This window comes from Melopsittacus undulatus, chromosome 1, assembly GCF_012275295.1.
Source record: "Melopsittacus undulatus isolate bMelUnd1 chromosome 1, bMelUnd1.mat.Z, whole genome shotgun sequence".
Classification (NCBI taxonomy): Eukaryota; Metazoa; Chordata; class Aves; order Psittaciformes; family Psittaculidae; genus Melopsittacus; species Melopsittacus undulatus.
In genome coordinates, this window is record NC_047527.1 from 99,610,505 (window position 1) to 99,636,921 (window position 26,417).

The 26,417-nt window shown below is 43.0% G+C and overlaps 1 protein-coding gene across 1 annotated transcript in view; it reads left to right on the plus strand.

Annotated features, from left to right (window-relative positions):
* Positions 1–753: 753 nt before the first annotated feature.
* Positions 754–26,417, plus strand: part of WNT3A (Wnt family member 3A) — an 86,784-nt gene continuing 61,120 nt past the window's right edge. Inside the window, exon 1 of the mRNA XM_005143967.3 lies at positions 754–934. Coding sequence (XP_005144024.1) covers positions 864–934 — 71 coding nt within the window. The 5' untranslated portion in view covers positions 754–863. The remainder of the gene's footprint in view (positions 935–26,417) is intronic.

The following is a 26,417-nucleotide window of genomic DNA, read 5'->3' on the forward strand; positions in this document are numbered from 1 at the left end:
GGTGTCTGTGTGCGCGCGTGCATGGCTGGGTGCAAATCTTCTTTTTTTAACGAAAAAAAGGAGGAAAAAAAGCCAAGAGAGAACCAACAGAAAGTTTCTAGAAAGTTAGTTCAAATGCGTCCTGACCGTCACCGTGAGGAAACAGGGCTATGAGAAGAAGACAGAATGGCAAGGAAGAGCAAACCGAGTAAATAATAACTAGAAAAGAAAAAAAAAAAAAGGAAGGAAAAAAAAAACCTAAAAAAATCACACTTTTTTCCTTTTTTTTTTTTTTTTTTTTTTTTTTTTTGCATTTTAGTAGCTTCGACCCAGGGAGTGAAATCCGGGCAGGTTGTTATAGCTACCCAAATCCACAGGGGTCCCCCCTGTCTATTTAAACCCCCTAAATCTTCCTTCCCCTTTTTAAAACTACGTTTTATCCCTTGGCTTGTGGGCCAACGTGCCCCCTAATGAGTATTAAAACACTATCTCCTTGCAATTAGCTCATTCCTGACTTCACGCTCCTGATTGACAGAACAAGCCAAAGCATCAGAATTCTCCCTTTGGCAATAAGTGCTGATTGGGTCCTTTTTAAGAGAGCTACTTCAAACTTTTTTTTTTTTTTTTTTTTTTTAATATTTGCGTTAATTGTCTTGGCTGAGAGAAGAGTTTTTTACCTCTCTGAGATTTTTTTTTCCTTGAGAGTAGTAGAGGAAGCAAGAGAGGATTTACCTGGTCGGGTTGAGTTCACTTCATTTGACTTTTTTTTTTTTGAATTATTGTTATTATTATTATTATTAAAATAATCATCCTGCCTCAGAAGAAAGGAAGGTTTTTGGCAACTCTGGTTAAAAAAAAAAAAAAAGAAAGACAACTTTTCATCAATGGCCTCTTTTGGATATTTCCTGTTTCTTTGTGGGTTGAGTCAGGCTCTGTCAAGTTACCCAATCTGGTGGTAAGTTTTATTCTTCTTCTTTTTTTTTTTTTTCCTCTCATTTTCATTTATTTTTTTCCCCTCCTCTGTTTTCTCTGCAACCCCTGCGCTTAAGATGACTTGAAATTCTCCTTTCGTTGCCACTCAGCTAAAGAGGTGGGATTGTTCCAGCGCCAGCAAGTTCTTAGAACCTGCATTTCACCTCTTTTATTTATGCATTCACTTTGTTTATTTTGACTGGGTTATACCTGATCTCTCCTTCTCCTACTGTAAAAGAGAGAGAGCGAGCGAGAGCGATCGGAAAGTTATTTTTTTTAAGTGCTTTGATCCTCTCCTGTGAAGAACAAAAGGCGCTGCCTGAATTAAAGAGATAATGATACAAGTTGACATGAGCATTTCAAGGTGATTTCGAGCTAGTCAGGTGGAAGGAAGGGGGAGAAAGGATGAATTATTTTTTTTTCCCCTTCGCTTTAAGGAATATTTAGGCAGAAAGAAAAAAATAAATAAATAAAAGGGAAAAGAGTGGGGGGAAATGAAAGAGAAAGGAGATGAGAGGAGGCTGAACAACCTGGGCTGGCTGTGGAAAGGCAGAGCAGGGAGCAGAGATCAGGCTAGGGGTGGTGTGACCGGCGCTGCCCCGCTCGAGATCGGCGGGGACCTGCGCACCCGGGATAACGCGCTTTCTTGTCCCGGTTTGTTGTTTCTGGTTTGGGGTTTTATTTGCGCTTTGCACCCTACGCCTTTAAGAGCTTTTTCTCTCTCTCCCCCACAAAAAGCAAATGGTGCTGGGCAAGGCATGTAACTGCAAGATCTGCTTTAATTACCCCGCAGAGGTAATTGGGCTCAGGGAAGCCCCAGCGCGGGCCGGCTCTTGCTCCTCCGGCACCGACGCGAAGGAAGCGTGGGGCTGCACGGAGCCGAGAGGGGCTGCGCGGGTGCGGAGCGGCCAGCCCCGCTTTCCGCGGAGGGAAGGACGGGGCGGTGCTGTGAATAACTCAGAAGCATCCAAAAGATTTTGCTAACAATAAGAATTAACTGTTTTAAGTGCATTTAATGTGTGTGTGTCCCCCTCCTTTCATCTGGCGAGGGGCGTTAGCGGGGTTCAGGTGCGATCGGAGGCGAACGGGGGCCGCGGGCGCGGTACCTCTGCGCTGCTCGGCGGTGCAGAGGTGAGGGTGTTGAAGGCAGCCTCTCCAAAGTATTTCAGGTATGTCTGAAAGCAGGGAATTCGTTGGGATGGGAGAAAAGCAATAAAATGCAAATGTGTTCTTGGGAAGACAGGCAGAAAGAGCACCTGGACGGGAGTCATTAAAAAGCAATCTTTTATTCCCAGCTACCATCTAACTTATAATTAGAAACTCTGGTTGCATTCCTGATTGGAGAAGGAAACGCATTCCTCTAATACCAACATAAATATTCCCTTGTCACCCACCGAGGGGAGAGGAGGGCAGAGCGGCCCCGGCCCCTCCGGCTCCCGTTCCCGGTCCCGGTCTCGCTCCCGGAGGTGCGGGAGAGGCGGCTCTCGGTAGGGAAAAGCCGGGAAGGAGGCGATGGAGAGAGGGGCAGGCGGTCTCTTTCCAAGCCGGGGCGTCAGGTGTGTGCAGGGGGGAGCTCAGTGGTGACTCTGGGTTTGCGGGGTTGTTTTTCCCCCCTTTCCAACCCTTCCCCTGTGCCAACCAGCGGTTTTAGACGTTTCTTTCGCAGAGACAGCAACCCCCTTAGGGCATGGAAATGCAAAGGAGGTTTTGATTGGGGTGGGGGAGTCGGAGGAGAGGCCGGGTGTCGTTGCATTGGCTGCCTAAATTCCCCCCACACACCCCTTTCCCTCTTTATTTATCCTCAAGCAAGATATAACCCCTTGGCTACCCCATGGCTGGAGCCGGGTAACAGCTCTGGGAACTGGGGATGTCAGGTAGCACAGGGACCCTCGGATACATCTGTGCACATCCCAAAATGCATTCCAAAAGTCTTCTAGTCAAGGAAAGCCTGCTTCCAAGCTGGCTGATATAGCAGATTGATGGTGTTGCTTCATTTTATTTTAATTTAATTTTGGTCTTTCTGCATGATTATTTTTGCTGTTGGTGGTGGTTTTCTTTAAGGAACTGCAGAGAGGGCCAGAGATTTTTTAGTATGGTTGCACAAGCAACAGGCATCCTACCCATCCATCGCTGTTTAAAGTCTCCCCTGTATTAGCTCATAGCGACTTGACTGCTTACAGCAGAAATTCTGCAATATAACCCCCCCCCCCAAGTGTGTGCCTCCCCCCTCCAAATAATAGTTTGTAATTAAAGCGTAAACTCACCACAAAGCACACAGAGCTGTGGATACTTCCACTGTTTTCAGCTTCAAGACAGTCTGAGCAGAAGCAGGGAATGAGAAATTATATTCTCCAGTAGGTTTGGTTAGTTAATCTGCCAAAGGAAAGAAATTAGGGGAAACATCAAGTGTGGATTTGTCAGGGAGAGCAGTGGGCATGAGTTACCATAATTTCTGTCGACCTCTAAACAGAGTTCCTTATGTGGCTGAGCTGTTGAAATTGCCAGTCCTACCATGACATGGGGGCACCTGTTTAAGATCAGGTCATGCAGTGCCATCGGCCTCCTCATAGACCCGAATGAGCAGTACCTTTGGGAAAAGTTCAGTGGTTTAAGAGGGGAAAGATTCCCCAGAGCAGCAATGCTCTCCTGATCTATGTCCTTTCAGTGGTGATTGCGGGAGTAGCTTCCTAAACCCAGAAAATTCTTAAATAATGTATGTACAAAGAGGAATTAAATAGGCTTTAAAAACAATTATTTAAAAATAACAAAATGAGAGGGCACCATTTCCCATCGGGAATAATGTGGCAAGTTTGTAAGGATGTACTGGCGTGATTTATTGTGGCCCAGTAACCCCATGGGACCTTCTCCAATGCTGTTCAACCTAAAGTAGCTACTGGTAGCAGCAACAGGCTCTTCCACACCCAGGGTGGGCAGATTAAGAACAAAAAGACATTGTTTCTTGTTATTTTGTTTTGTTTGGGCTTTTTTTCCCCCAAATGTTAGTGCTGTTAATTTTTTTGTTTGTTTTTAAAGAAAGGAGAAAGAGCGCAGTGACTGCAGGAAGTCTTAGGAAATGCAGAAGCAGAATTCATGGGTGGGGGAGGATTAGATGCAACCTGTCCCCTATCCCGTGGGGGTCTGGGGACCACGCAGAGTCACAGGAACAGCACAGACAAAGCTAAAACTTTTTCCATCTAATTTGGTTGACCAGCTGACTGCACATGCAATAGGAAAAGCGTTTTGATTTGGTTTAGATTAGCTTTTCATCACTGGCATGTGGCCTGAGCTGGTCTGAGGACAGTCAGAGTGCAGAAGTGATTCAAAAGCAAAAAGGGTTTGGTTCAGGAGGGGAAAAAACCCAGCAATAAACACAGAGCTTCAGCACTGGGAATCTTAACCTCCAGTAGCCCAGAAGGCTGATACTAAGGGAGATGATAGCAGAAAGGATAGCTGGGCTGAATTAGAAGTACAGGCAGACCTCTTCACAACAGAGATGCCAGCTGGCATCTCAGATATCGTTATTCCTGGGATCTGAGGCAGCGTGCTGCACACTGAGGGATTTAGAAGGTTAAAGGATGTGCCTGGAATGGGACTGGAAGAGGATGTGTCACAGGAGGAGACAGGCCCTGGCTAGGACCTGTTGTGGTGGCATCAGTTTAGGTTGGCAATGTCTGTCCCTTCCTCTGTTCCCTTTGGCAGTGGTGGAGCTCCTGTTTCCTCTGCTGATCCCTGTAACACCTGTACCACATCCTAAGTGGGGTGGGAGGAGATTGGCTCCATAACAAACTGGTCAAGGAGGTGAGCCATAACTGCTAGTACCAGAGTGAATGCAGAGTTAATGGACATGCCAAGCTGGTATTTGTGGATGTGAAGGATGTGTGTTAGGAATATTTTCCTGGCTGTTACCTATGTTTCCTCTTGGCTTCTTATTGCTTGTTCCCCCGGGCTGGTCATAGAAGCTCTGCTGGTTTATTCACCCACATGGGACGAAGTTGGCCAAAGCCTGTGATGTTCTGCAGTAGCAATTTTATAGCTCATGTGGGCTGGAGAAAGTGATCCAAGAGATCTTTCTATATCTATTGTTTTGCAGTTCAGTAAACATAAATGCAGGGGAGCATGGTGGGAGGGAGTGCTGCCAACAGAAAGGCAAGTAACCCAGTAGCTTTACTGCAACAATATGCAGGTGCAACACCTGAACATGTTCCTGTCAGAGTCTGATGGCATCACCACAGTAAGAGCTGTGATGGATGAAGTCCTGGCTTGTGTTCTGGTTTAGGTCTCTCCTGGATCTGTCCCCCTCAATGTGGGTGGAACAGCCCCCTGTTTATGCCAGCGTGGGTGAAAGCCAGGCTGGATTCTGGATCCCAAGAGAAAGCGGCTTCTCCATTTGTTGCAAATCCTAGGGAAGCAAGTGTAGAGTCTTGGCAGGCTCCACACCTGCGAAAGCAAAGCTTAGGTTTGGCACAGAGCAACTGTGTTAAGTGAGAGATGATCATCCCTCGTTAGCCAGGAGGGAAGCAAAGCAATGGAAGGTCACCCAAGGGACAGCATGAACCATGTGTGTTGGCACCAGAGCTCCTAAAACAATCTCTAGAGCTCGGAAATATGAATTGCATCTACCCACTTCTCCTCCGCTTGATTAGCTGGAGTCAAGGATTTTGACATTTCCGAGGTGATGGCATTCATCTTCATTTCCTCTATACTACAGCGGGTTGTGGAGCAGTATTAAAGAGTTGTCGTGTTCCTCTGCAGAGGTGGCTGCATTTCAGCTTTACGCAGTGCAATCCCTGTGCATGCAGCCCTCTCCCACCCTTGCCCCAAGGCTTGGGAATTGTCTTTATACACGTGTATCTGTGTTACAACAGCATCTTACATGGCCCTGTTTTGCCAGCTAGTGTCTAATCCTGGAAGGATGTTTTAGCCTATTCACAGAGAGGAACTCACCCACCAGTTTAGATTTTCCTGAGCACAGCATGGGTGATTTGCACCAAAGCAGCAATGGGGATAGAGGGTCACTGGGTCTAGGGGATCTTGCTGTGTAGATGCGAGTGGTGAGAAATAGCTCTTGCCTCATCCATGCATAAGATATAGTGTGCAAAGGGTAGGGGAAATATTTTCCCATCTCCATTTTTTTATGGTGGGACTGGAGGAACAGACTCTAATGGTATTTATGTTGCTCCTGGCATAGGCAAGGCATGGAGATGCTGTGCTGGTGAGATTAAATGACTGGACCAAGATCACACGAGAAGCCTTTCTCATGGCAGGCACTAAAAATTTTGCAAGGTCTTAGCAGGAAGTTCCTGTTTCAAAACACAGGGAGAGCTGGGATTCTTCCAGAGAGCACAGTGTGTGCTAAAGAAGAGCCCTCAGATACTCAGATTTTAGTCTTGTTTTACTAAATTGCATTGTCCTCCTACATATTTATGGATTTATCTTTTTTTTCTTTCAATTTCAAGAGGACTTTATTAGATAACCTGAAAACCAGTATATTGATATCCAAAGCGTTGGATGAATGCATTGCATCAAACAACCAAGCCTTTCCTAAGATAAGGAAAAGCGAATAATTTTCCTCTCCAGCCCTTTTCAGGTAGACCCAGAGGCAAAACATGTCCTTTACAGATATTTGAACACCTCTAAGACTTCTCACCTGAAAACTTTTGAGCACTTACTAACATGGTTTAAGCTCTGGTATGTGCTCAGGAAGGGAGAGGATGTTTTTCTATTTCAATTTTTCAGGTAAGCAGAGGCAGAAGAATTTAAAGGTCCTGCCCCAGGCATTGCAATGAGCCTGCAGCAGGGCTGGATGTAGCATTAAGATCTACTGAGAATAGGCTAGTTTTTCTCTCTCTAAAGACATCTCCGCACTGGCCCCATGTCCTTGAGTGCTATTGCAGTGCACAGCACCAGGGCAGGGTAAACACAGGACTGCAGCAGGAGCAGGAAACATTAATAAAATAGGTGAGTCCTGTTCTCCTCTCTGAGATCATGTGCCAGCATGATGAGACATTTCACTTGTGCACATAGCATTTCTTTTTCCAGATTCAGCTCTACAGCTGGATCCTCTGTAAGTAGTTTGTACAGGGGGATGGCCATAGCCCTGCTTTCCATTAGCTAAAAAAGACTTTGACTGTTCCCTCCAAAGGGTCAAGCTGGAAGAACCTTCACTTTTTCTGTGAGGGTCTCTCCTAGGAAAGAAAAGTCGAGGATTGCTGATTGTACCAGGGGAAACAAGGCTCCATCCCAAATCTATGGGAATTCTTTCCTCCAACTGTAATGAGCCAGCTCATCTCCAGCCCTGCAGCACTACTGCTGCTTTTCCAGACAGACTGCCAGTCTCTGCATCTCTTCTCACATCACCAGTGCTTCACACTGGTGCACAGCAGCAGGTGAAGGTGGCTGTTCTGTGCTAGATTCCACAGGAAACAAGTATTTTTGCTTTGTATGTTTGGGAATGCAAGAAAAGCCCAATGGGACAATTATGGGCTGATGTGCCAGCTTCTCCCTTGCTCAGCATTTGTTCTTGCTCTACTCAAGTGCATGATTCAAACAGCCCAGCCACATTTCAGGTGGCTTTATTGGGCATAATGATAGCACTTAGCGAGCATTGCACACAGCGGGAATCCTCCGGGCTCTGAGTCACAGATGCTGTATGTGAACAGCTGAGCTGCACACAGCATGGTGAACACAGCTGGCTGTGCACTGAGCATGCAGTCTCATCCCCAGGGCATCCTGCAAGCAGAGCTGGACTGGTCCTACTCCCATCAACATCCATGCTGAAATTTCCTTCCCAGAGCAGTACTGAGCTTGTGGTCTTGCTCTGGATCTGAAAAGAAATACTGCAGGGCCAAAGAGTGCAGCTGAGAAGAGAAGAGGTAGAGCATGCAGGAGATCTGAAGACTAGACCAGAAAGGCTTTCTAGGCTCAAAATAGGCACTCACTGTCTTCTGGTAACAGAGTTTGGTGATTTCTGCCCAGTGAGGTAGTGGCAGGTACTGGTGTGATGGCAGTAGTTAAAACCACTGAAATATAGTGGAAAGAAAGAGGAAATAGTGGGAGAAGTACTGGTCAGAGCACATATGTCTTGTCCAGGTAAGGCTGGGTAGGCCACAGACTCAAGGCTGCAGCAAGAACTGTTCCCATCCTGTCTCACTAAACCCATCTCTCCTTTGCTGACACCATCAAGAGCCAAATGAAGGCCCAGGGTCCATAAAAACCAAGGCAGTTTACTGGGGCTTAGTACTGCAAGGAGAGGAATACTCAGGAAAGTCTTTGAGGGCAGGAGCCCTTCCAGGATGGGTTTTGTTGAATCAGGCGCAGGACTGGTCTTGCAGAAAAGTCACTCCTGAAACTCTAAACTAACTGCATTCAGCTAGCCCAGGCCATTCATAATGCTTTTCTCTACCCTTCCGGCCCTTTCAAAGTGGCAAAGTTTGCTTTAAATCCTGTTATCATCTTAACACGGCATATACAAATTCATCAGTTCACTCCAAATTCTGCTGATGCTTACAAAACACAAGGCAAGGGAAGAAGAACCAATACATCCCTTGTTCTGAACTCCTAACATAGGACACTGCTTTTAAAAACAGCCTGTAAACCACGGGAGAGCATTATGCATCACAAACGTGTTGTTTGTCTCTTTTCCTTGTTTGTCACCTGCATATTCACAGTCCCCTTCCTACTTGGGTGTTGCTGACACCCAGAGAAAGCTTTGCATTTGTAGAGCCTGGGCCATCAAAGGAGTTCAAGGTGCCTTTGGTCTTCTCATCACAGTTTCTGCTCTGGTATAATAGTCAGCTATGCTTTAAATTGGTGTAGTGATAATTCTTAGCAGGGATGCTGTTGCTCTTTTCCAATATGAATATTTCTCCACACTCTGTTGGTGTGAAATGCTTCTCTCTTATTGCATCTTTGCTCTAAGGCTCCACCAAGAAGGTCATATCATAGCACGTAGGCTGGTTCCTTTTTCACATCACAGGCCTCACAAGGCAACCCGGGTGTCTGGGATGATTGATCCCTTCAGTAGAGGCGCAAAGTGTCTTGGAGCAGGTTTCCCTGGTTCTTCAAGCTCAGATCACGGTAGATCTTCACATTTCTGACCTGGCCTTATGTATATCACAGGTTTGAAAACTGTCCCAGTTGCCAAGAATCAACCCTAGTGTTTAGCTTAAGTGTGTCTTCCGGGAAAGACATCTAGTCTAAAAATGAAGATGCTTAGGTTCCCACTCAGAGCCTATGCATAGGTTCTGTTTCCAGATAAGATGCTTGATGGGATCCTGATTGTCCTGAGGTCTCAGAGTCAGGGATTGCATACAACCCATTGATGACACACTCCTCTCTCAGCAGCAGATGGAGGCCAGTCAAGAAAACCTTACAGCATCTCGGTAGTACTTGGTGTCTCTCTGCAGGAGAAAGCCTTGGAGTGGAATTCATTTTACCCATTATGTGTCTGCAATTTTGATGTCTCCATCCAAGCCAGGTGCTCTTGGCTCCTTTCATTGATGGGAAGTGGGCACTTTCTTATGGTGCAATTTTGGTATCTCAGTCGTTAGACCGAACTTGACTGGTTAAAACCTCTGCAGCTATGAAAAAGTTGAAGCAACCAGCTCCACCACTGTCATCCAGGTTTAAGTCAGATTATACCCAAAACACGGGTATAACTCTTTGAGAGTTTGTTCATTTACTTATATTCTAGCTGTTAAAATATAAAGTCTAATTCCCATTGCCTGGCATAATTTCACATAGCTAAAATAAAGCCATGGACTTTTTCTTCATCATTCTCCTATGTTTAAATAAGCTCTTTAGTGCACAGTGCTCATTGGTGTATTAGAATGGGTGCAGCCATGGTATGCTATTGAAGGAATGTGCATGCCATCCAGGCTGGTACTAAAAACTTCTAGTCCACCCCTTTCCTCAGCAAATTCACAACATCTTATATTTTGTCATGTCTCAGCATAGCCTAAGCAGCTTAAGTGTTTTGCAGCTTTCTCTGTAACATATTTAATCCTGACTCTAATCCAGCACACTCAAACACATCCACTCTCCCATCATCCTCCAACCACATCCACGAGTCACTGGCACAAGCTTGTAATATAACTTTATCTTAAAAGGAGATACAAAATGGCTTTCTTGCTTCCCTATCGTGACAGTTATCCCAGCAGAGGACATAGCAGCTCTTATTAATGCAAGAGTTGTATCTTCTTTCAGACAATTAATCTCATCTTGTTACAGTTCTCTGAAATCAAGACCTTTTATTTTTTCCTAGTCTGTAGTTCTTAATTTCAGGCTCCAGGTTCCTATTTCCTCTGCATGTCTGTTGGAAGATGCAGTTTTATGGCAGAAGTTATGCACATTCAGGTTTCCAAGGAATTTGCTGTTATTCAGCAGAACTTGAATTGTGGCACAGAGCAGCGAGAAAAGGCAGAGCCCATCTCTGCTATAGCCAAGCCTGAGAAATTAAGCCAAAATAGCCAAGAGTAGAGTAGGAATTTCTTCTGCTTCCAAAAGGGTGCACATTGTCTAATAGAGATATTTACTAAGGGGTGGGAAGGCAGGAATGAAACTCCTTGAACAGTTGCCATTCAGTTTGTCCCTCTGCCCCCAGAAGTACAACAATAAACCCTGTTGCTAGACAGTGTTGTGTGGCACGACAGAAAGCAACTCTAAATCCTTTGCAGGCTGAGGGACACACTTAAGGAAACGTTTAAATTTTTTTATGAGCCTGCGGTAGCTGGGAAGAAATGGGACATTCCAAGCTCTTTCTGGACAGGTAGGACCCCATCCACATCCCAGTGAAGACTGGGGAAATACCAATGGGTGTCAGATAAGATTTGTAGAATTTACTGTGAGACCCACAGTTCCTTTATAGGCATAAAAATCTGGTTAAGGCTGGGTTTGGGGAAATCCAGACTTAAATCCTACCCCTTCCTGGAGGGAGAATGATACTGCAGCTCTAGTAGTCTGTAGCCAAGTTTCCTCTAGAGTTATTAGTGACAAGTAAGATGTAACTCATGTGATGTATGTTAGATGTCTACTTCCAGATGAGATGAATCACATCCCAGCTGTACCAGTTTTCTCACCATAGGATCCTGGATGACTAGGTCAAACAAAGATACCTCTTTTTAGACAGATGAATCCATCTGCTTTTTTTTTTTTCCTGTGAGTACATTCCTAAAGGCTAGGAACATGTAGGCATTCCGTGATCTACCTAGTCATGTAGAATATTGGAAAAGGAGACCCCCACTGGAAGACTCTTTTGAAAATCCTGGTGTGTGTTGCTTTACATCTTTAATGACTAAATTGCCTTTAGACAACCATCATTTGAAGTCCTGGCATTACATTCCACATATATATAACAGAGCTGAGCAAAAATCCCATATTTCAGAAGGGTGTTTGACATGAATTCGATTTTTTTGCACATTATTCCATGGGAAGAACAGTTCAGTTGCATTTGTTATGAAATAAATTGCCTTACTGATCCAGAACAGGAGAACTGGGTACCTCATTTGATCCTGCATACCGCCAGGCTAGCCCATTCACCAGCTCACTGATTTTTTTCAAGGCCTGGATACGCTTTCATTTACAAATAGCATAAATGTACAGAGAAAGAAAGTGGCAGCCTGATCTCCAGGGCCTAAAAGCTGTTTTCCTGCAACATTAGCAGAGGTGTGGTTTGGTCACCATCTGGAAAGGCATGATAGTGGAAGTGCTCAGACAAAGCAACAGGAGACTAAGTGGGAAAAGACATAAAAATGAAGTGTAAGACTGTTTAGAAACATAATTCTTGCTAATTCTTGCTTTATGCCTTAGACTTATTGACTGCATTGCCATAATCTGACCAATTAACTAATTTTACTGAGCTGCCCCTTGTCAGTGGATTGCAGTGAGTAACCCATGAATACTCTTAGCTGATTCTGAATGTGAGGAAAAGTGGATTAGCACTGTTGCTTTTATTGAAGTGCTTATTTCTCCTCACATGCCATAGAGAGAACAGAAGTTAAACAGCACAGATTTAGCTACCTAACTGTTAGACACCCTAGGTTACTTGAGATGCATCCCACCATGGGTTTGCAATTATAGGTATAACAGCTTCTAATATAATTAAACCATTCAATCCAGAAATCATCTCATCCATCCTCATACGACCCAGGCTGGATTAAACAGACCTAAATAAGAATTGTGAAAAAGTAATGGATGAAAGAGGTAGTGAGCACTGAGTCATTACTAACAAGAATATCATCTGCGTAAGGAAGTAACTTACTGGATCACAACTTTTTTTTAACAGGACAGGTCATGGATATTAATGGATTGATTACAAAACCTAAAAGTCACTTAATGCAGAAGACTAAGGGCATAGTGGGAGCTAGCTGCCTGAAAAAGTACATGGTTCAGACAGATGGGGCCAGCGACTGAGTTGAAAGAAAATAGATAAGACACATTAGCAGAAGATTGGGAATCAGACAGGGAAATGCTGATTCAGTGGCCACTGAAATCCTTGGTGCAACTTGCCCACAGGCATACGGGAAGTCTGTGATAGAAACCAGCATTGAGTCCGTGAGTCCTGCTGACACAATGTGTAGTCTCAGAGAATGGTGAATGAAGGGTTCAAGCTTAGTCATAATACAGGGCAGTGTGCTGTCAGTACAGCTTTCTAACAGCTCAATTAAAATTAATTACATATAAACTGTCATGTTTACCAGAAGACTCTTCAAACTGTAGTACAGAAACTAATTCAAGGGTTATATAGTCTATCATATGTTTGCAACCACAGATACAGTGGTGGTGTCTGCCACCAACAGTGATGCTGGTGGTAGCCCCTGTTGCCTCTGATAATGGTACTCAGACAAAATAAACTGAGAAATTCTTTCCTGCACACAGGTTCCAGGAACTGGGCAATAAAGGCTTTTGTTTGGATTCTTGCATGCAAAAACCTAATTTATCCATCTCTAGTACAAGCAGGGTAGGGCAACATGCAAGATCTTGGCTATCTAATGAATTACTGTGATAAACTAGGGGGGAAAGGCAACTCAGGGGCTAAAGCATATCATTAGGATATGGGACTTTTAGTCATATCCCTTCTTTGCCTTTCACAAGCCTAAACAAACAGATTGGTGGTCTGGACAGAGAAAAATCAGAAAACTGGTAAACAAGACTGTTTCCTACAGTCTCTGGCAAAAGCAGGCTGCACACATCCCATTTCAATATACAGTGTGGAGTCACTGAGCAGAGCCTGAAGTACAGGAGCAAGAGCTGTGCTGGAGTTACTTTTGACTCATTGCTGCAAAAAAAAATACTCACTAAGGTGAGGGTAACATCCAGGGCAGCTGGACACACATGAGTCAGTATGACAGAGACCATGAGTGAAGTGTTTAAGTTTATTCAGTCTGATGCAGAGATTTACATAGTGCTTACGCACTGCAGCCATGCTGAGCAGGATTTGTCGTCATACTCTGTCTCAGAGCTGGACATCTCATCTGAGGCAGTCATCTAAGCTCCCCTTCTAGTCAATGAATGGAGGCTGACACTTCCTCACTGTGATTCATCAGACCTATCTTTGATGTCAATCTTTGGATGCAATGACTCTCTCTGTAGCAGCCAATCTCTCTGTGCTGGTAATCAAGAGAACAAAGATGACTAGTTGGGTGCCTGACTTCTGGATAAACAAGGTTAGGTCAAATGCTCTAACTCCACCATACCCAAATCCTTACATTCATCCTGTCCACAGCTGTGGGACCCCATGGACAAGGAATTTCTATTTTTGCAATAAACTTATCTGGTTTTACTATGGTGCTAGCCTTCAGTTCTAAGGCTGATTCAAGTGCTCTTGCATAAGCATAATTCGTCAAAGAAACGGTCAATTGGACTGATTTTTGTAACTGGTGATGAGCTGCCAAATGGAGGCAGTGGCAGAGACCACCCTCAAGGCCTGTCATGATTCTGAAATCACTGCTGCAAGAGTCCCCAACTCATCTTCTCCTGAGGTTGAGATTTTTGTGGTTCTGCTGACCTTGCTGATAAGATCTGTACAAATTTATTCACACACTCGTGCTGTCTGGTCCTCAAATTCCCAGACTGTTTCTGTTAACGTGAATAAGGAAGAGTTTTGCTTGTCTTGTATTTCCTTGATCTTAAAGATGTCAGGAAAGATGACTAGGATTTTCTTTGATGCCAGAAGAATATTCCAGCATCAGTATAATGGAAGAGTGAAAGAACTGATGTGAATATCCCCCTACACTGCCTAAATTTCAGGTCTCTACATAGGTTTTGCTATTAAAACTGTTTGGGTGCTAAGTTAGGCTTGAACTTAGCCTTGGGCACTGCAAAGTAAGTTAGACTTTATTATTAATATAAGGAAAGGATAGATGAAGACACCTCAAGTATAATTTGTGTGATTTTCAGGCAGTGTTAGCCCTCTTCTATGGGAAATTCAGGTCCTTCCTAAGAGTGCTTAAAATGCAGACCTGTAATTGTAAGTAGAGAGATTGTGCAAAAGGACCAGTGTCCTTCAGGGCATGTGTTTCATGCTACCTGGTTGGCAGGCTAGCAGCAGGGCAGGGACAGACTCATGGAACGGCTCTTGGACACATTGCTCCTCTACTCCATCTCTTACAACTGGTTTCTGCACAAGCCAAGGCTTAAGTAATCCTGCTGCCTGTCAGATTGTCCCCATGATGACGTTTGAACCTATTGGCCTAATGACTTTCATTTGGCAAAGGTTTTCAAAGACTTTGGTACCCACAAGTCTCACAAAAACTGGCAGTTAAGTAGCAGGAAGATATGACCCTCCGAGAGGGAGAGGCCACAATGTGTGTGTATCTGTGTGCAGTCCATGTGTGTGTGTAAGCATGCACATGTGTGCCTGCATATGTGTGTGTGTGTTGACTGTTCCCTGGACATCATAAATCCAGACAGAAAGAAAGAGAAGTCAGTGCTCACAAGTTTCAGTGCCCACAGAATAATTCCTTGTTCTACCTTTTCTATTTCTTCTTTTTTTTTTTTTAATCCATTCATCTGTTTCTTCCCCCTTCTTTCTCTTTCTGGCTATGTCATTTGTGGGAGGAAGGAGAAGATGAAGGGAGTGAGCCATGCCATGAATCTCTTGATAGACATATTGCATCATATGACTGAAGAAAAGATGAAGCAAATGAACTTTCTCATTAGGTTCAAGAAGGATGAGGGCTCCTTTGCAGCCCCAACTGGTCTCTCCATACCAGGATATATACCATTGTGTTCCTCCTCTGGTATGCATCTGACAGCACAGCTGTGCATTGCAGGCATTTTGGTAGAAGGTCACAATATAGAGTGAATAAGAGTGACGAAGGCTTTGTGAGAACAGCCAACTTGTGTTTCGGGAGCAGGGAAGCATAACACCTGCAGAAATTCCGTGGTGGATTGGTGTTGGCACCTCCCAGTGACAACACCTAGAAAAGGCCAGTTAAAAACTACTGTGAGGATTCTCTGGAAAGAAGGAATACACATTATGAAGGATGATAGTTATATGCATACATAATGCATATGCCTAGGTACATGTACATATGTATATGCATAGCCAGGCACATGCACATATCCCTTTCCTTTGCTTTAGCTTCTATTCCAAAGACAAGTCAAACTCGAGGGAAATCTTCCCTTGACTTTAACAGACTTTGGAGCAATCTCTGTCTCATGTCTTAGACCCTGAGCTCCTTTAGGGCTTGATTCTGCAAGTTGCTTCATACTTTGATTCTGGGCCAGGAAAGTGCTCCTTAGCCTTGTGTTTATCCTTAAATATCTGGGCAGTTCTGTTCATTTTCTATGCACAAGCACCAAGCTGGGTCACACAGGTTGAGATCAAGCCTGAGAGCAGGGAGTCTTTCCTGTGTTGAGCTGATACACAGCACATTATTATACATGCCATCAGGGACATAGTGTAATAATGTATGTAAATTACAGGCATATCTCAGTGCCATCTCCAATCCCATTGCAGGAGAGAGAAGGAGCCCAGTTAAGGCTTGTATATATCTGACAACATGGAGCAAAACTTGGCTAGGAGCTAGCTGGGGTTTTGGGGCATGCAAAGACAGAACTGCAGAACTTTCGTATGTATCCTAATGGGCTTCATCACTTTCAAAATCCGTCCATATACTACCTATCCTGATCTGCACCCAGGTTATGGGTGCGATGGGTGTCGAGAGTTTCTGCTCTGAGCTCCAGAGGATTCTGGCTAATCTCCAGTGTTGGCCAAGACTCAATCAATGTGAATAATCGATTGAATAGTTCTGTGGAACAGAATAATGTTGACTATGTTGTGCTACTGAGATTTGAGAAACTTGGGTTCAAAACCCTGCTTCAAATCAAGCAGAGGAAACTTATGAAGCTCATTTTCCCATACCATGGGTAAGTGCCCTAACCAGTAGGTTGCTGACTATGAGTACAAAGGGGACATTGCGTCCTCTAACTTCACTTTGGGAATGACACCTTAGGGGATGGGCACATGAGCAAATTACCACAAGGTAAGTTAGGGTGTGAACTAATAAGATGCCAGATTTCTGTGGTAACTGCCCGTGTGAATGCTCTTACCTGCAATAAATACAAGATGGTTCATATCTACCAGAGGGTAAGAACGTTCACATGGGTGTTACATGTCTCACACCCTGGTTTGACTCCTAATAACTTGGGTCTGTGCCTCTAGCCTTAGTACCCTTGAGAATGCATCTTGAATAAAAACATTAAGCTCTTCCTTTTTACAAAAATCCTAAGCCTGCCATTTCTATATTTACAATTATAATTATTTTAGTGCATTTTCGGTTTGCCAGGAATTATTTGCTGAGCTTGACTCCGCTGAACTCTTTTGGCAGAGCACAGTTGAACTTGAGATTCATGTGGCCAGCCTTAGCCAACATGCTCAGATAGTCTACTGATGCTTCACAAGCTTTGTAGTCAGACACCTTATGGGCACTGACATAATGTTAATATTCCCATTTCTCACAGCCAGACTCTGAGTCCTGAAGAGGTTTAAACATATGGAGGTATGAAAGTTAGTGGCATTAAACACTATTTAGCCACTCAAGAAGAAGAGGTGGTGTGGCTGGGAGATGAGCAGTGCTTGCAGGTTGCTTTGAGGTCACTGGGCGCTCATCGCTTTTCCAATGCACTTCCCTTAGGCCTCGGAAATGGCCACAAAGGGAGGCAGCAGCTCTGGAGAGAAGACCTTGATTTCATTTCTTGGCACACTGATCTGGGAGCCTTCCAGGGTTGCAGAGATAGGCAACTTTGCCTAAAAGCAGGTTGAGCATAACTGCATGAGCCCAAGTGACTGAACAAGGGAAAATGTCTTTAAAATGTTCCAGGAAATGGACTCAATGTTCCAGTCAAAAAAAAAAAAAATCAAACCAAACCCCAAGCTAAATCAAACCAAAAAACAACCACTTGCTTAAGGGGTGAAACCTTGTCTCGTGATGATCCCAAAAACTGGCTGACTCAAGTTATCTTGAGGCATCTCCATTCAAGTTAGATTGAGAAGTTTCAATTCATCCTTAAGGAAGCATTCCACCAACCTGGGACAACTCTGTTCTGAACACAAGGCTTTCTCAGAAAGTTTAAGGATGCACCCTCTTCCTAAGCCTATAAAGATGTATTTGTACTCTATTGGGTGACAGCACACTCCCCTAACAGATCTCTGTATGGAATTCACTCACTTGATTTTAGCCATGTAATGCTTAACTATCTGAGCCAATCATCTTACCTCCCCATAGAAAGATGGGCATCTTCTGAAGGCGATTCATCCTTCCTGAGATAGGTATCTTTTTAGTGGATGTGATGAGTCACTGTCTGGAGTTGCCTATCTTTCTCTATCCACTCTAGAAACAGCCTAAACACCTACCTTTTAGACAGCTAAAGTTGGGAGGTATGACTGAGTGCCTAAACACCCAACAAATGTCATTGATGTGATGCCAGTTGGTGTCTGGAAGGCTTTTATCTCTAATTTAAGAGTAGCTGATGAGAAGCCTTCAGTGTTTGTCAAGTCCTTGACCTTCCTTGGTGATTTTGCCTGGAGATACGAGGTAAAAGACCCAAATCCTCTCTGATGCAAACAGCTCAACTCTTCCAATTGAGGCACATAAACAAACTGAAGTAGATACTGCTCTGCAGACTTCAGGAGAAAAAAAAGGCTTGCCATTAAAATGCATTTTAAAATGAAAACTGAATGGGAAGGCAGGTCAACTCCAAATAGTAAAAAAGCCTCAGAAAGAAGTTAAAATTACCACCCTTCCCATGGAAAGTAAGTGTTAAGTTCTGTCCTCAGGTCGAAGCAGAGCCTGCCAGTTTTTGGGATGTTAATCAGGCCAAAAAACTTGATAGGGTTCAAGAGGATTTTTCGATAGAGTATTTTTAGGCAGTATTTACAGAGATATTACAGATATGTAGAATTGTCATAGTGACATCAAGTATTGTGGGGCTTTTACTTCTGGGCTTAAGGTGATACTTGGATATTGAAGACCAGAATTGGATTCATGAAAGGAAACCATGTTCCACAAATGTCCTGTGCAAGATACTTACATTTTCTTCCGAAGCAGCTGGTCCTGGCCACTCTAGGAAGGGGTTACTGGCCTCAGGTCAGTTAATTCACATTTTCTTGTAGAACTGGAGCATTGTACAAGCCTGGTGTGCAAAGTGTTAATCCATTTATAGCTGCAGTGGGGACACTATGATCTTTATAGAGAAAATGGAAGCAATTTTTCATCACTGCATCCTTCAAAGGGCGGCTGATGGATTGTGACTGGTCAATGGCTCAGCATAACTTTGACAATGTTTAGGAGAAATATTAGGCTGAGTTGCCAGCCCTGCATGCTAACCATACTGAAAGGTGATTTAAAAACTTCTTCCTCTGAACTTGCTGTTTAATTATTTGTGCAAGTATATGGCTCATGAGAAGGACAGGATTCATCTTAGCATGCTTCTGCCATCAGGAAATTTAACATCTAGTTTATAGCTTACATGTAAACTACTTTTGTAGGCTCTAACTCCCCCAGAAGGCAAATCATCCCACTGAGACACCTATCTTAGGACAGAGCAACTCAATCTTCTGAGGCCCTGATCTCTCTGTTAGGAGGACAAAGGGGGATGAAGTGATATCATTAACCAGATTCCTAACTTTTAGGTTGCTACAGAGAGGTGAGATGAACTCTGTTCCAGATAACCGGCTTTGGCATGAGCACTGGTTTCTGCCATGAGCACATGTGAGATTTCTGTCCTGATGAATCAAGAGAGGTGTTTGCAAATCTTTTGAAGCCCTTCAGCCTTGAGAACCTGTTTAAAGCTGAAATGCTGTGAACTGGCACAGGACTATAGCCTAGAAGATGGGGACTGCAGCTGACAAATATCACACCAACAGTATTACAGTGTAGAGATGAAATATGAGGTCACTGTGGAAGCTATGGAAGCTGCTTGCACAGTGTTATGGCTTGAGAAGTTTACTAGTACCTACACATCTTTTTAAAGCCTAATTGTGCTAACACTATAGCAACCCTGACTCCAGGAAAGTTTTTAACCAAGCTACGAATCTCTGGAAGCTTCCTTCTAGCTTTGTTTCAGACCTCTACAGTGAGAAAATCTCTGTCTCCAGACTGATTTCATAAGCACAAACCTCATAGTTTCGTTAGGCTTTTGTGGAAGTGTGCTCAGATGAGACAACTTGGAAATGGGGAGATTACCTCAGAGCAACCTGAGCAAGTGAGAGATGTCACTGCAAATAGTGTGGCTTTGCAGAGTATAAGTTTGGTATCCACTGACCTTCAAAATTCCATGGCAATTTTTTAAATTATTAATTATTATTTATTAATTATTCCACTCTTAATGTTATAGCAAAAGTGATAATAATTTAATTTCTAGGTAAATCCAAGTTTCAGCTTTGCAGAAAGTTAAACAAATTTGTCTGTATTTTTCTCTAATTGAAAAATTCATTTAGTTTCCTTTAACTCCACAATGTCTGAACTTTTCTGCTCTTTGCCTCATGTTTCACCTAGGTTTTAAGATACTCTTTAATTTGATGCAGTATTTGGAAAGTCAGAGGGAATGGTGGGAGTAGCAAGCTCAGCTCTTTGGCATAACTCTGATCCATGTTTCCTGGGCTTTCTTTTAAATACTGAGAGCTTGGTCCCAGAGGTGACTGGGGATGTCAGCAGTAATTGATTGATATGGTTTAATTGCAAAATACTCTGCATGTGTTGGATTCAGTAAAGCCAGAATTAGTCCTACTGGACTTATTTGTATGCAGACATCTACGTGTGCATGTCTCAGTTTGTGAACTGAGTTCTGTCCTGAGAAACTTCAGCATTAGATGACTGATAATTTGATCCATTTCAAAGTGGGTCTGGAATGTAAAGCTCTATGGGTTCATTTCTTAAGATGACAATGAGGATTTCACCACATTTTTTCCATTTCGTTCAGACAACTTGTATTGAACTGAAATGCATTTTTGGGAAGAGCGTTCAGTCGTGATCTTGAAGGGGAAGGAGAGTCCATCCTTTCTCTTGATGGACTTGGCCAGCTGGGGATTCATTAACTTCACTGTACTTCAGATCTACCCCTCAAATGAATTTGGCTAGTGTCAGTGAACCCTCACTGGTTCCCGTTTCAATGCTAGAAAAAAGCCCTCATATAATCCATGTATCTGGCTGGGATTTTGTCCCCTGCTGGGTATGTAATTTCAAGAGAGCTCTGTGGACCACTGAAGGTCTGGGAAACAAGTATTTCTATATTCTGTCCTGGGCTTCGTGATGTGAGCAGGGCTCCTCTCATGTTGAGATCACTGCTGATCATGTCTATTTTCTACCTGGGCAGCAGAAAACATAGATGTGATGGGGGAAAAAAATCAACTGTCTGTGTCTTTTGTAATGTATCTGTTCTAACAGAAATGAGGTGTGTTTCTTGACTTAGGGTTAGCTGTACTGTCACAGTACCTATTCTAAGGACCTCTGGTGAACTTTATTTGCTGTTTTATGGTTCGGAAGCAAGAGGGCTATTAACTTATTTATAACTTAATTTATTTATAAGAGATAAATTAATTTTATTGTTTTCTATAAGCTCAACTCTCTTACAAGAGATTCTGGCTGCCTTTATTGTAACAGTTTTGTTGCTACTTCATGCAAGCCTTTCTTAATGTTTTAAGCTGAAAAAGATTCTGGAATTTAGAGTATTTTGAAATTGTTACTGCTGTTAGATAATTCATTTGTGCAAAATGGAAGTTTTTGGAGGAACACGGGCTGATGCCCATCTTGTAATGGCATCTCTCAGCAGAGAGGAGTATCAGCGTGACTGCTGCCTCTCTTTAATACAACTTTTAGTCAATTTTGTACTGCTTGAGGCTTTAGAAGGAATTAGGTCCACATCTAAGGGTTTGCCCGTGTGTGTAAGTTATAGCAAATTAAACTCATGATCAAGTTTCTGCAGTGCAACAAGTTACCACACATCAGCTGACCCTTGGTAACTGTCTGTGTGCTCAATGCTAGCCTGCAGCAAGTGAGGTAATTAGACTTTGCTTACCCACAATAAAAAAGGGTTAATTTAAATCACATTCGCCAGCATTTGCTGTAGGCTAGGAATCCACATATGTAGAATTGCTATGGGTCAACTAGCAAGTAGTAATTTGAACTCCACTTGGTTGACCATGAGATTGAGCCTTAAGTGGAGATCTCAATTTATCATGTCTGTGTAGTGATTCCTTCAGTATATACTCTAAGACATCCATGCTCAGATATCTGCAAAAGAGACATCTTCTTCTGTCTCCTTTACAGTTGATAAAGAGGAGAAATGGATGAGGGGCCTTCACATGCCTCTTCAGAGGAGCTCGCGTCTCCCAGAGTTCTTGTATCTGCCAATCCCACAAGCATATCTCAGAAACTATGCCTGAATGTGACTTATCCCCTTTCAAAAAAGGGTTCCTTTTTGAGATACTTCACTGCAGGTTATTCAGATGCATACACTATTGACTACTTGCATTTCAGAGCTTGTGAGGAATAAATTGCACTTAATCTATCTGCAATCCAAGTTGCTGTGAGATTATGTCCCATGTAGGTAAATCATTAGTGATTTATATGCATGTTCTATAGGTATACATGATGACTCAGAGAACAGGAGATTCTCTGCAGCATGCAATTCCCGCCTCCATGTAAGCTAAAATAGCAGAATTGGTCAAGTTCCAAGCCTGAGCCCGTAGGATATTAATGGAGAGTCTGAAAGTTGTAGAAATGACCCAAACAAGCAATTTTTTTAAATTATTTATTTTTAAATCAGCATCTTTCAAGAGCCAGTTTCCTTTCCCTAACACAGATGGCCCTTTCTGTAATCTCACTTCAGTGATTCTTTATCCTGAGCAAAGAAAAGGAGAACTTCAGTCCTATGCTGCACGTAGTGAATTTGCAAACTGAATAGTAATAGACCTACTGAGAGTTTGATACACTTGGCTAAACATAGGTCTTTAAAGTAATTTGAGATTTCAATGGAGTCCATGTACTGCTCCAGGAGGGTACAGGTCTCCCATAGGTCCCATGTCATACTTGCAAACCTTGTGTAAGTATCTTGCATAGGATCTTTCATGTGGCAATATTTAGGCAATTAAATTGATTCCTGAACTTCATATTCAGATATTTTAATTTGTTTTCCTACAATTTAGACATCAATGCCTAACTAGTTACCTGAGTCCTGCTACGGTCCATGGAGATTTAAGGTTTATTATAGTTATGTATCTTCTATATAGTTATGTTATCTGAGGCATAAGCATACTTTAGAAAGACAGAAGGGAGCCAGGTGGATTCTGTAAAGCACCTCAAATACTATTTAACACACCTGTGCTTAAGCAATTGAATTCTACCCTGAGAATACAATATACGATAAGCTAAGGGAAAAAAAGAATCAAGATAATTTCGAGCAGGCATGTACAATTTCTCCCTAAATCAGCTGTTAGCAGGCTTGCTTCTGAATGTCTGTTTCCTGACTAGAAATGATATTATGTAAAATAACATTATCTAAAGTAGCCACAGCAAGGAACATTTATCTTGGTAGTGGGAATGATGGTTGAGAGGTCTATGGCCTGGCCAAGAAGCTCTTGATTGTAACAGGACATATTGGCACTCATCAATCATGAAGTCAGTGAGATGAAATATGAAAGAATTAATCATCCTCCTGTGTTTTGGTTCAGTTAATTTGGACCAGGTTTAGCCTATGTTCAGGGATGTGGAAGCTCACTTTGCCGGTGGGTGGGTGGAGGTTAAGGAAGACCACAGTTTCCAGAACTAGTAGTCTAGCACCAGTTGCCAATTTTAAATTGACTTAAAATACTTGTAACTTCCAAGAGTAATCCAGTATTACTGATTTAGAACTGTGTCGATTTCCTGCTGAAGAAGAAAATTAAGATGTCAGTCTTACCTGGAAAAGTAAGTTGTGGTGTTGCATAGGATAATCTTAAATTTACTGGCACAGCAGCTGAAGTAAAGCTAAAGACAGGTGGGTTACCAGAGTTTAACTTCCTTTGTGATAAAATAATGCACCATCTTCAGATGACTCATTGCAATGTAGTTTCTGTGGCTTGACGTGTTACCAGCCATCAACAGCACTGCAACACCTGTATATGACCTCAACTTAATCTAACGTCAAAGCAAAAGGAAGAGACTTAAGCCTGTATGTCTCCCAGTTAGTGCAAGCTAAGAGCACTTGTGTGGACAGTTGCAGCAGCTCTGCTGGCAGGCAGGAACTTGTCAATTACTTTATCTCATTCATTGTGTGCCAATACCTTGCTTCTCATCACCTTGGTGAGTAAACAGAGGGAGGTAAAGCCCCTACCTCTACATTTATGAAAAGTGTTGCCATGTCAACAAGCACAACTTCACACAGACACACGTGAGCTATGCACGGGCATGCATCCTTCAGTTTAAATGCAAGGTGACGGGAAAGAAGAACCCACATGATCCATTGCACTGAGCCCTTCAATTGAGTTGATATGATGATACAGCTCCAGAGTGAGTGCACCTGGACTACTGTATTCCATCCCATGCTCATGCCAGGAAGTTATTGACAATCTGGAGGGTATTCAAAGAGCTAGAGGGCTGAAAGGACTGATGCTTATGAGAAAAGATTAACAAGTACTAACCTGGGCCAAGTAATGATATGATAATAGCTCTCAAACTTTCATCAGGTGTATATAGTAAAGGAAAGCAAGGAGGAATCATTCCACAGGATACCAGTGGGCATGACTAGGATAACAAAAGAAAGCGGGATACATTAGATAGCAGGGAAAGTAACTCGTCTGATACCCTAGAATGTCAGAGTGTAGAGGAGTGTTTTACAATAATGAAAATATCATCATTTAAGTTATTTGGCATGATCCCAGGCAAACCATAGGAAATTTGTGATGAGGTTTCTATTCTATGGCTGGATGGAACCAAGGTAAATCAGTAATTTTTTGATGAAATTCATTGAGGGCTGATCTTCAGCTGCTATGAATCACCATAGCTCCCTCAACTTTGGTGAAGCTGTTAGATATCCAAAGAGAATAGGCAACTGAAGAGCTGGAATTCAGCTCTTCATTTATGTATGGACTCCCTAGGCATTAATCTGTGTACTCAGCCTGAGGACTTGGACATTCACTTATTCAGATATAAAACTGTGAAATTACTGATTTGTGATTTTGTGTACCAGATATAACAAAGTGTACAAACCCGTAATTTTGTATTAACTTCGATAATTTTCTGTGGCCACGTTTGTGTGCCTTCACAGTGTTAATTATGAAACATATTTTCTATCCCAGTAAGTAACTGTGTTTGGCTCCCCAAAACAGTTTTCTCTCTAAATTGGAGAGATACAGATTTGATGGGTGGACTGCTCAGTGAACAAGGAATTCTTTGGTTGGTCACATCCAGAGAGTAGTGGGCAATGGCTCAATATTCAGATGGAGATCAATGACAAGTGATGTCCCTCAGGGGTCCATACTGGGACAAGAGCTGTTTAATGTCTTTAACAATGACACAGACAGTGGGATTAAGTGCACCTTGAGCAAATTTACCAATGACACCAAGCTGAATAGTGCAGTTGACACATCCAAGGTACAAGATGCCACCCAGAGGGACCTGGACAAGCCCAAGGAGTGACACCATGTGAACTTCATGAGGTTCAACAGGGCCAGGTGCAAGGTTCTGCACTAGGTCGGAGCAACCACTGGTATCAATACAGGCTGGAGATTAGGGGGGTTGAGAGCAGCCCTGTGAAGTACCTGTGGGTAATCATGGAAGAAAAGCTGAACATGACCTGTCAGTGTGCACTTGCAACCCAGAAACCAACCATGTACTGGACTGCATCACCAGCAGCATGACCAGTAGGGCAAGGGAGGGGATTCTCCCCCTCTGCTCCTTTCCTGTGAGACCCCAGCTGGAGTCCTGCATCCAGCTCTGGAGTCCCCAGCACAGTAAAGGCATGGACCTGCTGGAGAGGATCTAGGAGAGGAACATGAAAATGATCCGAGGTATGAAACACCTCTCTTATGAGAAAAGGTTGAGGGATCTGGGATTGTTCAGCCTGGAGTAGAGAAGGCTCTAGGGAGACCATAATGCAGCCTTTCAGGAGGTCTATAAGAAAGATGGGGACAGACTTTTTAGCAGGACCTTTTGCAATAGGACAAGGAGTAATGGTTTTAAACTAAAATAGGGTTGATTTAGACTAAATAGAAGGAAGACATTTTTTTCATTGTGGGTGGTGAAACATTAGAACAGGTTTCAGAGAGATGGTAGATGACCCCATGTCTGGAAACATTCAAGGCCAGGTTGGATGGGCCTCTCAGCAACCTTGTCTAGTTGAATATGTCCCTGCTCATTGCAAGGAGGTTGAACTATATGATCTTTGATAGTCTTTCCAACCCAAACTATTCTATGATCCCACAAATGGGATTTTTCTCCCTTAGGTTATCATAACTCAGATGTGGTAGGTTGAACTGTCCCCTGAAGCTGCCTTTCCTTCTGTTAAATCTAGTAGGAACTGGATGAGTAGATGAGACTGGAAACCTATATTTATATGGCTTATGTTAGGTGAGGTGGGTCCTACCTGAATTGCAAATAAGCTCTGGAGAACGGTTAATAAATTGTCAAGGACCCTAAGCTAAGGTCAATGCTTTACTTTAGATTTCCATAAGTGAAAATGAAGCGGGGTGATGTCCTGCCACTTATTAGAGTAGAACCTGGATATTTCCCTCTTTTGGACATACACTCAGCATGAGATGATCTTTTTCTCAAATTCCCAGACTTACAGAGTGTGAAAGAGCTGTACTTATAGCATCTGTAAAAAGATTTTCAGGATCAACACTATATAAGCACTGTGGTACTCTTAGCACCCTGCTGAAAAGTTGAGCAATCAGCATGCCCATGCAATCAGAGAGTTGGTGTTAAAGAGGAGGCTCTTCACAGGACATGTAAAATAGCCAAAATAATGCTTATATATGGGGCAAAGAG